At 40.2% G+C, this 18,724-nt stretch overlaps 1 protein-coding gene across 1 annotated transcript; it reads right to left on the reverse strand.

Annotated features, from left to right (window-relative positions):
* Positions 1–11,097: 11,097 nt before the first annotated feature.
* On the reverse strand, positions 11,098–18,127 carry LOC103410175 (syntaxin-71-like). Its single transcript, XM_029105682.2, has 9 exons — positions 17,792–18,127; positions 17,031–17,156; positions 12,746–12,911; positions 12,563–12,648; positions 12,155–12,223; positions 12,036–12,080; positions 11,800–11,862; positions 11,626–11,702; positions 11,098–11,415 (listed from the first exon to the last, which is right to left on the reverse strand). Exons 1-9 carry the CDS (start codon positions 17,948–17,950, stop codon positions 11,403–11,405), a joined length of 804 nt encoding a protein of 267 aa, XP_028961515.1. The 5' UTR covers positions 17,951–18,127; the 3' UTR covers positions 11,098–11,402.
* Positions 18,128–18,724: the final 597 nt, after the last annotated feature.

Raw genomic sequence — 18,724 nt, forward strand, 5'->3', positions numbered from 1 at the left:
ATTACCTTAAAGTACAATCTTTAAGATCATATGATAGTTGGTTTAAACATTCAATAGAAATGGAGAGAATAGGAAGTTGGTTTAAACATTTGATAAAATTTGAGAGAATGAGAAGTTGAAAGAAAAAAGATTGCAAAGAGACTTGAGTTTTATAACTTTATATGCATTTAGACAGATGGATTGGGAGTTGGACAGATGGAATGGTAATAAATTTGAAAAACAAGAAAAATTAAGAAAAATCTAGTGACTGAAAGGCAGCTTCATGTTTCAAACTCAACACCCCAAAGAAAAATGAAGCCAACATTTCCACTGCACTAACAAATGAATTATGATATTTCTTACTTTTTTTTTGTATTTATATGTTAATTACAAGATATAAAAAAAATTTGGGGGCCCTTCCGAAGTGGGCGCTTACTTGGGCTACCCTTAGGGCCGGCCTTGCAAATATGTTGATCTCATTCCCCTTTTATCTTTTCATTACTATTCCAATCATATCCTCATAAATTCAGGAAACAAAAAACAACATGCCTAAGGATGCAAACATGTCATTATTTTTATTTATCTTAATGTTTTTTTTTATGTTGTAGGCCTATTTAAGTAAACTATTCTGGAGGAATAGAGAGGGGGAGGCCGGCGGCAATAGGAGAGAAAATAGAGAGATTTAATTATGAGGTGTGTGTTGTATCACCCAATTGTGCTTTTATTTATAGTAGTAGGATATGTAGAATCCTCACCCTTTTAGGATTACAACTCTTGTTTTTACCATACTTAGGGCCTCCGTATTTAGACCTCGTATAAATACTCGGGGGACTCAAATGTAATTATGTAATAAAGGAAGGGACAAATATGTAATAAGTGAGGAGTCCTTATTCCATAAAAAGACCCCTCACTCTCCTCATTAGGAGAGGCCAATTCCTGGGCCATAAGCCTCACCTCCCCTCTCATATTCAGAGCAAAGCTCTCCCACTCTCAATCCCCTCACAAACAGAGAAATACAATAATCAGTGTGGACGTAGCCCAAACATTGGGATGAACCACGATACATCCTGTGTTATTTACTTATCTTGCAGATTCATGGTTGGATTTACGTTATTCCAAGACCTCCGGTTTTGTGCATCAACATTTGGCGCCGTCTGTAGAAAACGACACGAAAAGCTATGTCGATTCTCTTTCATTTTTTTCATCTCACCACCGTGAGACCTCACCACAATATCCACTGTGAATCTACAGAAACCCAAGAACCAAACACCTGCACAGTCACTACAAAACCCATGTCTTCCACTTCAGCTCCCGGTCACGACGGCATCGATGGAAATACAACCATACTTCCTCTTCTAATCTCCATCTCACATTGCCTTCAATATCTTCACCAGTCCCGTTACACACAACAATGTCCGGAGTGTGGATATTTGACGAACACGGCGTCGTTCGGCTGATCACGAACCCAACTCGGGAGTCGTTTGAGCAAAAAGAGCTGCCGAATCCGGGCACAACCACCACACCTGGTGCTCGGCCTTGAGTCTTGGTCTACCTCCCAACCAACCAGGTCATCCTCTCCTACCCCGAACTCGAGCAGCGACTCACTGAACTAGGCTGGACTCGTTATCCCAACTCGTGTCGGCCTAACCTCCTCCAGTTCCACCGTTCCGAGAACTCAGTCCTTCTCATCTCGTTCCCCAAGAATTTTGCCAACCTCAAGTCCTTCCAGATGTACGACATCGTCTTCAAGAATCATGTTGATGCACAAATCAGTCTGAGCCAACTCGGGCATCATCTCGGAAACAACCATGTTAACCACCACCGCCACTCTCACCTCCAGTGCTTCTCAACTCACATCCCCAAACCAAATTTCTCCCAGATTTTCCTTCACTTTTCAGGAAACTAATAGAATCGTAGTACCCAAAAGCTCGACCACCCAAAGATCCAAGCTTTCAGCTGGTTTTCCTGCTCTGAGAGTGTCTGCTAGTTCTCAGTTTGCCCCTACTTCAGTTGAGGCGTCAAAGGTCATGGTTCTGCCGTCGGAGATAAAGGCGTGGATTTATGGGGAATACGGGGGTGTTGATGTTTTGAAGTTCGACACCAAGGTTGTTGTTCCTGAGTTATTGGAGGACCAGGAGGGAGAAATCGGAGAGAATATAAAGATTGGAGTTTGTGTGATGGAAAAGAAGGTGAAATGCAGCTCCGAGGTGTTTTCGGCGCCGATGGGGGAGATTCTCGAAAGGCTGCAAGCATTTAGCGAATTTGAGTGCATGCTCTTAATTTTGTGGAGGAAAATCAACAGCGATCACCGCCACCGCCACGTCCACTTCCTCCACGTGTTATGAGCTCGAGTGCGAGAGTTCCAACCCTGACAAGGATAAGCAGGTTCTGGAAAACTTGTTAGAAGAGAATGGGATTAGGTTTCGGTACTCGGAGGTCTCCAAGTTTGTGATTTTTCGGTCCGGGAAGTTACGGGTCAACACCAGCAACTTATGCTTGCTCAGCAAAAGATGACATCTGACTGGAAAAGCAGTAAAGGTAAAGCAGGTTTCTTTAAACACACAGCTGGAAAGTGGTCCCGCGACCACGATGATAAAGGAATTCAAACATCTAATGATGCCAAGCTGTTGCCATCCCACTACAAGGTCCCAGCATCTCCTTGTGTTAGTGCCTTGGGGGATGTTGGATTGACAAGACACCAAGCACCATTATTCCTAAAAAAAGCAGTCCTCCAAGAAAGCGAAAGCAAAAGATAAAGCAAAAGAGAAAGCAAAAGCAAGGAATAAACACCCCACCAGAATGATGTGATTTACTTTTCTTGTTTTTGTATGATGTGATTTATTTTTCTTATCTTTTGGAGACATCTATATAAAACCCATCAGAAGGTTAAAAAAAAAAAAAAAAAAAACAGCAAAGTCCAAAATAAATGGACTGGAATGTTAAGTGAAGGGCGAAGGCCTATAAGCCCAAAATAGCACCAACCAGGTGACCAAAAGTACGTCCAGTACTACAAAAAAATTATTCGGCACCCTACCGCTATTATCACCAACCAGGTGACCAAAAGTACGCCCAGTACTACAAAAAATTATTCGGCAGCCCGCCGCTATTATGGCCAACCAGGTGATCAAAAGTACGCCTAGTACTCCAAATTATTCGGCAGCCCGCTTCTATTATCGCCAACCAGGTGATCAAAAGTACACCCAGTATTCCAAATTATTCAGCAGCCTGCCACTATTATTACCATCCAGGTAATCAAAAGCACGCCCAGTACTTCAAATTATACATGAGCATTACTCATGTCAATCATACATAAACATTCATGAGCATTACTCATATCAATTATACATAAACATTCATGAGCATCACTCATGTCAACATTCATGAGCATCACTTATGTCAACATCCATGAGCATCACTCATATCAATCAACATAAACATTCATGAGCATCACTCATGTCAATCAGCTTCAAAAGCTTCATTTACAAAAACTCTACCTTCAAAAGCTTCATTTACAGAGCTTCAGCTTCAAAAACTTCATTTACAAAAGCTATAGCTTCAAAAGCTTCATTTACAGAGCTCTAGGTTCAAAAGCTTCATTTACAAAAGCTCTAGCTTCAAAAGCTTCATTTAAAGAGCTCCAGCTTAAAAGCTTCACCTACAAAGCTTCATGCAGGGTATACAAATACCACCTCTGAACAACCAATACTTCGGCCTATACATGGATTCAATTTGAAGTCTCTAGCCAACAGACTCTATTGACCAAAGACTTGGGGGACTACATTATGTACCATATATTGGGCCTCATGAAAAATATTTGGGAGACTTAGCCCATTATTTATGTATTGAGGAGCGAGCTCTTATTTTATAAAAGGGACTCCCTCACCATCATTAGAGAACATCAACTCTAGCCCATTATTCATGTATTGAGGAGCGAGCCCTTATTCTATAAAAAGGACTCCCTCACCATCATTAGAGAGCATCGCTACCTGCTGAGCAACCGCCTCGCCGCAAGCATCAACTCTAGCCCATCATTTATGTATTGAAGAGCGAGCCCTTATTCTATAAAAGGGACTCCTTCACCTTCAACACCACAAGCCGAGCCAATCAAGGCAACATAAGCCACAAGTAGAGCAGCCTCGCAACATGTGCTACTTCTAGTTGAGCATCATTATAGATTAAGCACCGCCTCATATCGAGTATCAGTTCAAGACGACATCTAGTTACTTCGGCCCATACATGGACTGAATTTCAAGTCTCCAGCCAAAAGACTAGGTGATCAAAAGTACGTCCAGTACTCCAAAATTATACGTGAGCATCACTCATGTCATTCATACATAAACATTCATGAGCATCACTCATGACAATCATACATAAACATTCATGACCATCATTCATGTCAACATTCATGAGCATCGCTCATGTCAACATTCATGAGCATCGCTCATGTCAACATTCATGAGCATCGCTCATGTCAACATCCGTGAACATCACTCATGTCAGTCAACATAAACATTCATGAGCATCACTCATGTCAATCTAGCTTCAAAAGCTTCATTTACAGAGCTCTAGCTACAAAGGCTTCAGTTACAAAGCTCTAACTTCAAAGCTTCATTTGCAAAGCTTTACCTACAGAGCTTCAATGCAGGGTATACAAATACCGTCTCCGAACAACCACCACTTCGGCCCATACATGGATTGAACTTGAAGTCTCCAGCCAACAGCCTCTATTGACCGAAGACTTGGGGGACTACATTATGTACCATATATTGGGCCTCATGAAAAATATTTGGGGGACTTAGCCCATTATTTATGTATTGAGGAGCGAGCCCTTATTTTATAAAAGGGACTCCCTCACCATCATTAGAGAACATCAACTCTAGCCCATTATTCATGTATTGAGGAGCGGGCCCTTATTCTATAAAAGGGACTCCCTCACCATCATTAGAGAGCATCGCCGCCTGCTGAGCAAACGCCTCACCGCGAGCATCAACTCTAACCCATCATTTATGTATTGAAGAGCGAGCTCTTATTCTATAAAAAGGACTCCCTCACCTTCAACACCACAAGTCGAGCCAATCAATGTAACATAAGCCACAAGAAGAGCAGCCTCACAACATGTTCTACTTTTAGTTGAGCATCATTACAGATTGAGCACCGCCTCATATCGAGTATCAATTCAAAACGAAATCTAGTTACTTCGACCCACACATGGACTGAATTTCAAGTCTCCAGCCAAAAGACTCTATTGACTGAAGACTTGAGAGACTACTGTTTGTACCATACTTAAGGCCTCCGTATTTAGACCTCGTATAAATACTCGAGGGACTCAAATGTAATTATGTAATAAAGGTCCTTATTCTATAAAATGACCCATCATTCTCCTCATTAGGAAAGGCCAATTCCTAGGCCATAAGCCTCACCTCCACTCTCATATTCAGAGCAAAGCTCTCCCCCTCTCAATCCCCTCACAAACAGAGAAATACAATAATCAGTGTGGACGTAGCCCAAACATTAGGGTGAACCACGATACATCTTATGTTATTTACTTATCTTGCAGATTCACGATTGGATTTACGTTGTTCCAAGACCTTCGGTTTTGTGCATCAACAACTCTAATAGGTAATTAACTACTAATAGGAATATAAGAGATATTCCTAGATCCACTAGAATTTACACAATCACATTCATATTCTAAAAATGACTTCAACACTCCCCCCTGAGTGTGTAAATACTTAAACAAACATCGCATCTAATCTTTAATAGATAAGGTAGAATAGTTGATGAAGTCGGCGGCACAACGGGCGAATGCAAGTCTCAAATTTAAGAAAGTATGCATTGGTAGTCAAACTCACAAAACCTTACTATGGTAAAACCTAAAGTGGGAGAAAAACCCATAAACTAAGGAGAAAAGTGAGAAGTATGCATAATGTTTAAAACAAACATCAAATAAGAGGAAAGTAGTGAACTCAACGAAGTATGATTATCCCATGATGGGTGTCTCATCAAAACCTCGTTAGGTAGCAAAAACCCAATGGGAAAAATGCTCCTAATCGTAGGAAAAAGAGTGCATTAAGATCAAGTGAATATGCTTCTGGATACTCCTCATGAGTTAGACATAACTTCCAAATAAGATAACTACAAGCCATTCAATTCAGATAATTTACGTATACCGATTCCTTGGACGAGCTTCTGAAAAGTAGACTTGGGCAATGACTTGGTGAAGAGATCAGCCAGGTTATCCTGGGAACAAATTTGCTTGACTTCATTGTTCTGATGCTGTTAAGAATAAAAGAATTTTGGCGTTATGTGTTTGGTGTTGTCTCCTTTAATGTATCTCTTTTTTAACTGCTCGATACATGCTGCATTGTCTTCAAAGATCATCGTAGGAAGGTCAACGACAGAAGTAAAACCACTAGTGCCTTGAATATGTTTCATAACTACTCTCAACCAAAAACACTCATGCGATGCTTCATACAGGGTGAGAATCTCAGTATGGTTCGATGAAGTCGCAACTAGAGTTTGCTTGGTAAACCTCCAAGATATAGCAATGTCTCCAACGGTAAAGAAATGGCCCGTTTGAGAACGTGCCCTATGTGGGTCAGACAAATATCCAACATCTGCGTAACCAAAAATGCGAGAATCAACTCGAGAACCGAGGGGGGCATGTCCTCTTGAGGATTCATGGGTGTAGAACAAGCTCATATTCGTAGTACTCTTGAGGTAGCGAAAGATGTCTTTAACATAATTCCAGTATCTGCGCGTAGGTTCGTTGTTGTATCTAGCGAAAAGATTAACAGTGAAGGAGATGTCAAGTCTAGTGCATTAAGCCAAGTACAATAAAGCCCCAATTGCACTTAGGTATGGAACTTCAAGCTCCAAAATCTCTTCCTCATCCTCCTTGGGATGGAATAGATCTCGTTTAGCATCTTAAGTCCTAACGATCATAGGAGTAATCGAAGGCTTCGCTTTATCCTCATTAAAATGTCACACCACCTTCTGGGTGTAGTTCAATTGATTTAATAGGATTTCATCCGAACAATGCTCGATCTCCAGGCCGAGGCAATATTGAGTTTTCCCAAGATCTTTCATCTCAAATTCCGATTTCAAGAGAGTAACAATTTCCTCAAGCTTTGCAGGAGTTCCGATGAGATTCATGTCGTCGACATAAACTGCAAAGATTGCAAATCCGGAATGTGACTTTTTAATGAATAGGCATAGGCATAATTTGTTGTTCACGTAACCCTGACTCGTTAAATATTCACTCAGACAGTTATACCACATATGCCAAAATTATTTCAATCCGCAGAGTGATCTCCTCAGTCTAATAGAGAGAGTGTTATGTGGTCTAAAACTATTTAAACCAGTCAATGGAAGTCCTTCTAGAACTTTCATGTATATTTCTGTATCTAGATCCTCATAGAGATATGCGGTTACCATATCCATAAGCTGCATATTCAGTTTTTTAGAAACTACCAAATTGATTAGGTAGAGGAACGTTATGGCATCCATTACGGGGGAATACATCTCCTCATAATCAATCCCAGGACGTTGAGAGAAGTCTTGCGCTACGAGGCGTGCTTTGTATCACACTATTTCATTCTTCACATTACGCTTCTTCACGAAAACCCACTTGTAGCCCACAAGCTTCACATGTGGTTGAGTATGAGTTACAGACCCAAACGCCTTACGCTTCGCAAGCAAATCAAGTTTGATTTGGATTACTTGTTTCTAGTTTGACCAATTCGTTTTATGTTGGCATTCATCAACATAACGTGGTTCAATGTCATCGCTAAGTATGATGTCAGTAGCTACTGTGTATGCAAATGTATCATCGATGATCACCTCATTCTGATTCAAAACCTCATCCAATACTGCGTAGTAGACCGAAATCTCACGATTCTCGGAAGGTCGGATTATCTCATCTAAGCCATCATTGTAATATAAAATAACCTCATGTGTTGGAACAGACGAGTGAGCGATGGTCGGATTCAAACTAGGGTCACTAGTTGGTGCCGATTTCCTTTTTTGGGGTTGTGAATCATTTGAACCAAGGGGTCTGCCATGGTTTAGGGTCAAAGTAGATGATTGGCTAGCCACCAATGTACCAGGATGCGTGGAAGGTGTGGCCTCCCCACCTTCGAGGACCGTCCAGCCTTCCCAGGCGATGTTACGACGTACGCGGGGTACATCCATCCTTGCAAGTGCGCTTGCAGTAGGTATATGTGATCTTGTCACTTTAGCTAGATCAATAAAAGCATCCGGCATGGTTTGAGCAATGCTCTAAAGATATATAATTTTTCGTACCTCAGTTTCAGACTGGGTAGTACAGGGATCTAAATGAGACATAGTGGGTGCATACCACGACAATTCACGACATTCTCTAGGAACGTTAGCATGCGTATATCCCCCTAATGACGGGAAAACTGTCTCATCAAAGTGATAATCCGTAAAAACATGCGGTAAAGAGATCTCCTGTCAAGGGCTCTAAGTAACGAATAATTGATGGCGAATCATAACCGACATATATTCCTATTTTTCTTTCAGGACACATTTTGGTGCGTAGTGGCGGTGCTATTGGCATATAGACTATGCACCCAAACACACGTAAATGCGAGACGTCAGACTCATATCCAGTAACCAACTGTAACAGTGAACGAGGTTGGGTAGCGATGGGCCTTAGGAGAACCAACATAGTTGCTTGCAATATTGCATAGCCCCAGGCAAGTACCGACAATTTAGTTCGCATAACCAAAGTCCGAGCTATCAATTGAATGCGCTTTATGAAAGCTTATGCCAAGCGTTTTGGGTATGAACAAGGGGTACAAGATGTTCGATGTCAATCCTTACTGACATGCAATAATCGTCAAAAGTTTGTTGCGTAAACTCTCCAGCGTTATCCAGTCGAATCGACTTGATCGAATAATCAAGATGGTAAGCCCTTAGCTTAATAATTTATGCTAAGAGTTTCACAAATGCAATGTTGCATGTGGATAACAGGCAAACATGTAACCATCGTGTCAATGCATCAACCAACACCATAAAGTATCTAAATGGTTCGCATGTTGGTTGGATAGGTCCACAAATATCCCCTTGAATCCTCTGAAGAAACTTAGGGGGGTTGTGAATAATCTTTGTATGTGAGGGTTAAGTATTCAACTTCCCCAAAGAACACGCTTTGCATGGTGGGAATCCAACGGAGAGAGGTAAATGATGCTCATGTGATGATTTGAGGATACGGCGCATCATATCACGTTCGGGATGTCCCATACGGTCATGCCAAAGCAGCAAAGTGCTCTGGAACTTAGGCACAAGGTCGGCCACATGGTGGGCTTCTATGCCACGAATGGTTGTTATGTACAATCCATTCGGGGGACGTTCCAACTTCTCGTGAATATGCTTCTGGCCATACTCGTAAGAAGTGATCCAAAGAAATTCATAACCATTCTTTTCAATGATTTCAATATGATATTGATTATCTCGAATATCTCTAAAACTCAGCAACGTTCTTCCGGATCGTGGAGAATAGAGGGCATCTTTAATGGTTAAGGATGTACCATTAGACAACATGATACAAGCCTTTCTGTATCCTTCAATCAAGTTGGAAGAGCTTGAGAGAGTCATCAAAGGTGCTTTCTTAGGTACGAAGTTAGTAAAATAGTGTCGCTTACGCAATATGGTGTGTGTGGTAGCACTATCAGCGAGACAACTAACTTCCCCACTAAACATACATAGAAATAAATTGATTGAATTGGTCACACGCATATATATAATTTCATTCATTCAATTAATCAATTCGATAAGTAATATCTATAAAATAATTATCCATAATTAAAAATAAACCAAAACTAAACAAGTTATTCCAAATACTTAGAAAAATTGTCCAAAATTAAACCATAAACCTAAAAATTAGGGGGGGGGACCGGCCACTCTTAGTGGGTTCGACCACTAGGGGTAAAACACCCTAAAATATATCAGTTTTTATTAGGTATTATTTATATTTAATTTAAATAAAAATATTTAAAATAATTTTTGACCGCACAATGTACGATTAACGGACAAGATTAACAGATTCCTAGAATCTTCATAAAGAGGATCCGGATTCAAAAGCCAACAGATTGTGGGGCTTGTCCCCCTCACAACTGCTTGTAGACACTTATCCTAATCTGTCTTCCCCCGAGTTTAGCAGTCCCCGTTTCGAGCATCCGTATCACCGAGTAGTTGCCTCAAACTCTTCTAAGAACTATTCCTTCCTTCTCATGTGCTATCCTCTATAGACAGGCTACTGAAAAATCTTATATGCAGAGTTTTGCTAAGAATGGGTTGAGCGGACCTGTAGACTTCTAAAACTGAGCTCACCACGAACCCCTCTGTCAGGGTAATGCATCAGAGATGATCCTCTGCTCATGAGAGCAGTCGGATCTTTGAATATGTTCTGGGGTCTAATGCTGGTGACTCTCCAGGCGGTCCTACGAGACGCTCGGTCGTCACCTTGGTTTTCACTTTCAAAGCTGATGCTCTTAAATGGTATTAGAAAAAGACTCCCAAGTGACAAAACATGCTATAGAATGGTTAAATTTTCATCATTGTTTTTTAATTTCCACTTATTTATCTACCATAAAAAAAAAATTAACCATGATAATTTTGCATAACAAATTTATATTTAGAGAGAGATGGTAATGCTAGCCCAATCGAGGTCTCAAGTATTCCTTGACTGGTGTGAGTGTGTTTCTTTATTATTCTCAACTCATTTCTTATCCAATCTCATTAGTTCGGTTTCTTGTTCGATTTTGGTAGCTTTTTCTTTGGAGACTCACTTATACGGAACAAGTTCATTGTCATCACAGCGTCCCATTCTAATAAAACAGTGACATTTGTAATTTTCAACACATAACATTGTACTATTAAATTAAAACGTCACGTGATCGTACACCCGTTCTATATAAGTTGTTTTCCTCTTATTGGGCCTGGTGTATAGCGTATACATAAATTTCCCAAGTAAATATTGTATGCTTGTATCTAAAGTGGCATTCCTTGCAATGTTTGCAAAAGTTGTGATTTCCTACGCTGTTAGAGGTAGCTCAAGTAATGAGGGCCGGTATGTAGGAATATGCTAGGTCAAAAGTTAAATTCTCTTCCATTATAACCAAAATGAATATGTGGTATTTCCACATAAACATTTGCTGAAAAATGTCGGTCAAATATTTTGGATCTTCATGCAACAACTATTTGCTTATAAAAAGTTTGATCCAATAAAATTGGACATGGACATCCCTGCCTGCTAGCAGAAAATACATACTCAGAGAAACCTCAAACCACACGTTTATATATTGTCCATCATCAATGAGAATAGAGCGCAGATACTGAGATACATAAACCATAAACGAAGTAGAGAACTCGGAGAAATAGTTGCTGGATCACTAATTTCACTTCAAGACACTGCAACAGATCAAAAGCACAATCATTAAAACCAAAGAACGCTGGCTTAAACATTTGAAGATTACATTATTCATATACATTGTGCCTTGTATAAATTTGAAAAATCAATTAAATTCTGCTAAAAGGGTAGCACAAGAAGACGACATCAGTGGAACAAAATATGTGTCAGACCATTACTGTTAATGCAGCTAGCAAAGAGATCAAACTTACTTGTACAAATAGGCGGCGATTCCTAAAATCAGAATCAGGAGGGTGATATCGATGCAAAAGTTCCGGCTAGACCTCAGCTATAGCAGAACGTTGATAAGGGTGTGAGGAGGTGATATCAATGTAACAGTTTCGGTTCACACGTCTAATTTAAAAAAACGCACACAATGCATTTACCTTGACTATGGTATCCTTGAGTCTCACATTAGTGTTTTTAAGGTCAGCATTTGCCCTGTCAACCTGGAGTGGTGTCGAAATAGAGCTCAATTATCGCATTTAAACCACTTACCACTTGATGCAATCAACATCAAAACATAACAGGAAAATAAAGAGTTCACGATTTCCAAATAATGAAGTTTAGAGTTTTCTAATAGATGAACGAAAGAAAATGACTTAGAAGGCAGAGGGGTTACCTTATCATCTATTTCATCCATCAAGGGAACTTGTCTATCTATTTCCTGTACATAAAACATATACAATTTTAACAGTCACCATGCAAAAAATACGTGAATTGTTAATGGTATGAACAAACCTCATTCATGTCGCTGGCCATATTTTTCAACGTGTCCAATCCTTCTGCTATAACATCTAGACCTTGATCCTGAGTTAAAGTCAAATTAATATTCGATGTAAGATTGCAGCACGTACTATGTCAAGCAAAAGTGACCAACAATTCCAATCTTCAAGCCGTATTGCAAAGAGAATTATTTAACTAAATGGTGCAACAAAAGAATTTACAAGAGGAGCTTAGATTCCAGTCTCGCAAGTAAAGCATTTTAAGCATGTATCTAATAAGTGAATCAAAATGAGAACTTCACAAACAAGATCAGTAATTTTAATCACAGAGTAATTAGAAATCTCTACCACATCTCTCGTTACAGAGAAAGTACAATAAATGAGAAGCACTACTTTGGATAGAACATGCTATACGAATACGTGCCTGTTTCATTCTTCGCATTTCATACTCCTGCCTAAAGCGATCCGACTCCTCAGTTTGTTGAAAGTACTCATTATCAGATCTCCTATCTGACATAATTTAAGGCATTAAGAAAAGTTAAAAGTGATTTTAGTTCTCTTAACCATGGAAACTTTGGTCACAACCTTATGCTGATTGCATGATTACCTGAATTCGAGTCAATTTTGATTCCAGCGTACGGAGCTGAATCTGTCCAACCACCAGTTTGTTTAGCTGCAGTCGTTGATCCATCTGGTATTCCTTCTATCCTCTCTTTTAGTACAAATACTAACTCGCTTCGAGCCTCAAGGTCTTCTTTGGAAAGCCCTTTGACCTATGCATGGTTAATGATTGTATTTCATAATAATTAGTTATACACAAAGACGGCACAGAATAGTATCAGAAAATAAAATATATAGGGAATTGTAATTAGCACATCACAAATGTCATTATGCACCCCTCCCTTCTATATAACATACGGAAGAAATTGCGCTACGAGGAGTGTTGGTGTGCCAATAATATCTTTCAATAGACAATATTATGATCAACACACAAAATGCAACCGCCATATTACGTGTATAATATTTTAGTACTGATTCAGTATAGTATCCTAAATTTCTAACCAAATAATCAATTTCTCTTGTGGATTGATTGATGCAATGAAATCTGTTTATACCATATTTAGGGCCTCGTATATTTGGGCCTTGGGCCTTGTATTTAGGCCTCACACTAAAGCCCATACTTTGTAAAGGAGGAGGAGCCCCTTATTCTATAAAAGGGGACTCCTACCCTCATTCTAAAGGAGGCAAAAGAGCCAAGCCTAAGAAGGCTAAGAGAAGCTCTCATTACATTCAGGAGAGACCTCACACCACCGAGGCTCTCCTCTCCCTTCTCTTCTTTCTCTGGGGGACTTCCCCCAAACACTTGTATCCATACACTTACAGAGAAACAGAATCAACTACAGTGTGGACGTAGCCCAAACATTGGGGTGAACCACGATAAAATCCTTGTGTTCTTTGATTTCTTTGTGTTCTTTGTGTTCTTCGTGTTCTTGAGCGTTTGTGCAGATTCACGGTCGGATTTACGTTGTTCCAAGACCGCCCCGGTTTTGTGCATCAACATTTGGCGCCGTCTGTGGGAATCGATACGAAAAGTTGTGTCGGTTCTCTTTCATTTTTTCACATCCACTGTGAATTTGCAAGAACCAGAACCTCCTGTCAACTACTCTGTGTACATGGTCCAGCAGCAGAAGAATTCACAGTGCTAAATCCTAACTGCCAAAAAAATAAAAATAAAAAAACTCTTCATCAGAACATCACGTTGCAGGTTCTTGGTTTTCCCAGTAATCACTTCACAGGGTCTCGATCGCTCCCTCTCAGATTTTCTGGAGTTGGAGCCGCTGCAGTGCATTTCTCGGCTCCATGTTGCTGTCGTGGATCAGTTTTCCGGAGTTGCCAGCCGAAATGGGCCCAACCAAGTCAATCTCAAAACCCCAAATCACTAATCACGTGCATCAAGATCTCTGCTCTGATCTCTGACGCCATCGACCGCGTCAAGATCTCTGACGCCAGGCCCAACATCATCCACGCCTTCGCAGGTACCAACATCGCTGCAACCATCACTGTCGAAAACGGCGACGTTCTGGCCCTTGCCAAGCTCTTCGCGGCGCAGTCATGAGTGGCCAACAACATCATGCCGTTCCACCCGCCCTCAGGCTTTGCTCTTCCGCATCGAACCTGTGCTCCTCCTGACGAGCCTGCCTCTTAGTGCTGCTGCAGTGGGAAATGTAACGAAAAGCAAAGATGCTTTGTGCTCATCTTAAGCATCTCAGTCCCTTGAACTCAGTTGTTACAGCACCAGCAAAAACCACCTATCCAGATCGTGCCACATCTGTCAATGGTAGACTAGGGTTGTTTCAAACGACTGCTCCAATGAAACTATTCCCTGCTGGTTTCTTGTGCATGACTGAGGTGGCACAATCTCAGCCGTTAATTGTGGTTTCATCAACTACCAAGCCATCCCAGAGCATCACCATTAATCATCACCCAAAAGATGATGACAAGAAGATCAGAGGGACGGTGCTGGTGATGAAGAATAATGTTTTGGAGCTCAACTCAGTTTCAGCGTGAAAACCAGCAAAAAACGTAGCAGATGCCGGTAGTGATTGTGAAGATCCTCATGCCGAGACGACGACAAGGGGCCGTGTAGGCAGGAACCATTATCGAGTTTGGAGCAGGATGTCGGATCCATTGGCGGGTTGAAGAGAGAAAGCTAAGCAGGACATGGTGGGATCGGATCAAGAGGTATTGTAGAGAGAGATACTCACTGTACGCAGAAAGAAAAAAAAAAAAAAAAAAAGTGTTAGTGGAATTGTAAACAATTCCACAAAGAAGTGGAAGACTATTCTGCACCTAAAAAGAAATGGAGGGCACGACAAAAGAAAAAGAAAATGGAGGAAAGGAATAAAGAAAGAAAAAGGTGTTAGTGGAATTGTAAACAATTCCACAAAGAAGTGGAAGACACGGCAAAAGAAAAAGAAAATGGATGTCTGGAGAAAAACAGAAACAAAAGCAAAAGGAAAAGAGAAAAGCAAAAGATTTTTCTATTATTATGATTCTTTATGTCTGCCAGAGACAGAGAAAGTGCAGAAGAAAAATACTGCAAAAGTAAGGAATAAACACCCCACCAGAATGATGTAATTTATTTTCCTTATCTTTCGGAAACATATGTATAAACCCCATCAGAGGGTACAAAAAAAAAAAAAAAAAAAAAAAAAAAAAGGGCAAAGCCCAAAATAAATGGGCTGGAATGTTGCGTGGAGGGCAAAGGCCCATAAGCCCAAAATAGCACCAACCCGGTGACTAAAATTACATCCAGTACTACAAAAATTATTCGGCACCCTGCCGCTACTACCACCAACCAGGTGATCAAAAGTACGCCCAGTACTCCAAAATTATTCGGACCAACTAGGTGATCAAAAGTACACCCAGTATTCCAAATTATACATGAGCATTACTCATGTCATTCATACATAAACATTCATGAGCATCACTCATGACAATCATACATAAACATTCATGAGCATCACTCATGTTAACATTCATGAGCATCACTCATGACAACATTCATGAGCATCACTCATGACAACATTCATGAGCATCACTCATGTCAATCAACATAAACATTCATGAGCATCACTCATGTCAATCAACTTCAAAAGCTTCATTTCAGAGCTCTAGCTTCAAAAGCTTCATTTATAAAAGCTCCAGCTTCGAAAGCTTCATTTACAGAGCTCTAGCTTCAAAGCTTCACTTGCAAAGCTTCACCTACAAAGCTTCAGTGCAGGGTATACAAATACCGCATCCGAACAACCGCCACTTCGGCCCATACATGGATTCAATTTGAAGTCTCCAGCCAACAGACTCTATTGATCGAAGACTTGGGGGACATTATGTACCATATATTAGGCCTCAACTGGGCCTCATGAAAAATACTTGGGGGACTTAGCCCATTATTTATGTATTGAGGAGCAAACCCTTATTCTACAAAAGGGACTCCCCTCACCACTATTAGAGAGCATCAACTCTAGCCCATCATCCATGTATTGAGGAGTGAGCCCTTATTCTATAAAATGGACTCCCTCACCTTCAAACGCCACAAGCCGAGCCAAACAAGGCAATATAAGCTACAAGCAAAGCGGCCTCACAACATGTGCTACTTCTAGTTGAACATCATTTCAGATTGGGCACCGCCTCATATCGAGCATCAGTTCTAGATGACATTTAGTTACTTCGGCCCACACATGGACTGAATTTCAAGTCTCCAGCCAAAAGACTCTCTTGACTGAAGACTTGGGGGACTACTGTTTATACCATATTTAGGGCCTCGTATATTTGGGTCTTGGGCCTTGTATTTAGGCCTCACACTAAAGCCCATACTTTGTAAAGGAGGAGGAGCCCCTTATTCTATAAAAGGGGACTCCTACCCTCATTCTAAAGGAGGCAAAAGAGCCAAGCCTAAGAAGGCTAAGAGAAGCTCTCATTACATTCAGGAGAGACCTCACACCACCGAGGCTCTCCTCTCCCTTCTCTTCTTTCTCTGGGGGACTTCCCCCAAACACTTGTATCCATACACTTACAGAGAAACAGAATCAACTACAGTGTGGACGTAGCCCAAACATTGGGGTGAACCACGATAAAATCCTTGTGTTCTTTGATTTCTTTGTGTTCTTTGTGTTCTTCGTGTTCTTGAGCGTTTGTGCAGATTCACGGTCGGATTTACGTTGTTCCAAGACCGCCCCGGTTTTGTGCATCAACAAAATCATTATTCACTAAATCCCAAACCAGTAAGTATTTTTTATTGAAAACTTGGAGCAAGTTGTAACATTTCTTGGAAACCAAGAAAAATGTTGAATATGACATAACTTAATTATATGAACATTCAAGGATTAAACCTTTTTAGGAGCAAGTCTTCGCAATTTGGGGAGCTCTTCAAGCAAACGAGCCTTGGTTCGTCGAATCTCAGCATTCATAGCAACAGCAGTAGCCCTGTTCCTCTCCGTTGATACCATCTCTGATTTCTACAAATACCAACAATTAGACAATTCATAATTCATCTGGACATAAGCTCAGTTCGGTAAACACCGATAAAAATGAGAGAATAGAAAACGATTAAAGCTTTAATTTCTGTATTTCACCAAACTTTGGTTCACAGAATAATCTCATACTATTACCATAATTTCATTTGGCCTTATGTTTATTTGGCTTCATATTCTATCCTTTCCTTTCCTTTTGACATCACTTCGGTTTTCTCAGAAATCATATGGACTAAAAGGCTAACAAAAACTAAAACACAAAATTGTTTTTGTTTTGAAGAAAATAGGAAAATGATTTCCACGCAATTTTTTTTTCTCTCTACGCATATATCTTTATTTTTGACCTTAATACATTGAATAAAGCCAAGGAGAAGCAACAGATAAAAATAATCAGGAATACATGTTAATGAAAAAGGATGTGCATAAACTATCTCATAAATATTATTGTCACAAAAACCTACCTAGCACCCTTCACATGAAACATGGAATTGAGAATTCTATGTACGTTTTTTTCTTATTTTTCCCTTCCTCTACTTCAACTAATTAATTTCTCATCAACCAACCAACCAGGCACATGCTTAGTTTGTTAAGGAAAGAAAAATAATAATAGAGAGAGAGACCTGGAGAGCAGCATCGAGGTCGGCCTCAACGGCCCCATATAGGCGAGCAAAACCATCGTCCCCAGAAATATTATTAAGCTCCTTTTGCTTATCTATGTCGTACTTGTCGTATTTCTTGCATATTGCATCAACCCTCGTTATCAAATCGATCACACTCATCTCTCTCTCTGAGTTGTCAACTGATCAGAGACTCTTGTTGCACTCGTTGGTTTTCTGGGTTCAGTCGGAGGAGGGCAAAAATGTAGGCCAACTAATTACGTTGACCGTTTTGATTCTTTAAGAAATGAAATGAAAAAGAAACGTAAGAAAAGACAGCGATAAGGAAAGACAGAGAATGGATGGAAGGCAATTAAGTTTTGTGATATGAGTATTTTAATTCCTTAATTGTTGTACGGCGGAGATTATAATGTAATAATCGTAGGCCCACAAAGCAGGATGTTGTTCTAATTTATTTTCTTTTGATGTTTGTTTGGAATTTCCTATGTCTGATTCTGACAGGTGTACTTGTATGATGTACTGTGTACAGCACTCGAACACTGATTGCATTCGGGCTATTGTTGGGGCCTAAAAATATCATAAGCAAACCCAATTAAGTTTCCAACATTAAAACCAAAGAACGCTGGCTTAAAAATTTGAAGATTACATTATTCATGATACATTGTGCCTTATATAAATTTGAAAAATCAATTAAATTCTGCTAAAAGGGTAGCACAAGAAGACAACATCAGTGGAACAAAATATGTGGGCTTTTTAGTCAAAATGGTTCTTGAGATTTGCATAACTCATTCATTTGGTTCCTGAGATTTCAAATCAATAAAAGTGATTTCTGAGATTGTTCACTATCCATCATTTTGGTCATTCCATTAAAAATTCCGTTAAAGTGTCCCAGAGCTCTTAGCCAGAAGTTTAGGCAATTTTCAAAGCTTCATAACT

Source organism: Malus domestica, chromosome 07 (genome assembly GCF_042453785.1).
Source record: "Malus domestica chromosome 07, GDT2T_hap1".
Lineage (NCBI taxonomy): Eukaryota > Viridiplantae > Streptophyta > Magnoliopsida > Rosales > Rosaceae > Malus > Malus domestica.

What these genes read in the sequence shown, in the direction of transcription:
- LOC103410175 (XM_029105682.2), bottom strand. Translation starts at nt 17,950, where the DNA reads ATGAGTGTGATCGATTTGATAACGAGGGTTGATGCAATATGCAAGAAA. An exon ending in TGGATGAAATAGATGATAAG is followed by an intron (nt 11,863 to 12,035) that starts GTAACCCCTCTG and finishes ACACCACTCCAG; the next exon opens with GTTGACAGGGCAAATGCTGA. An exon ending in TCAAGGATACCATAGTCAAG is followed by an intron (nt 11,703 to 11,799) that starts GTAAATGCATTG and finishes GTTCTGCTATAG; the next exon opens with CTGAGGTCTAGCCGGAACTT.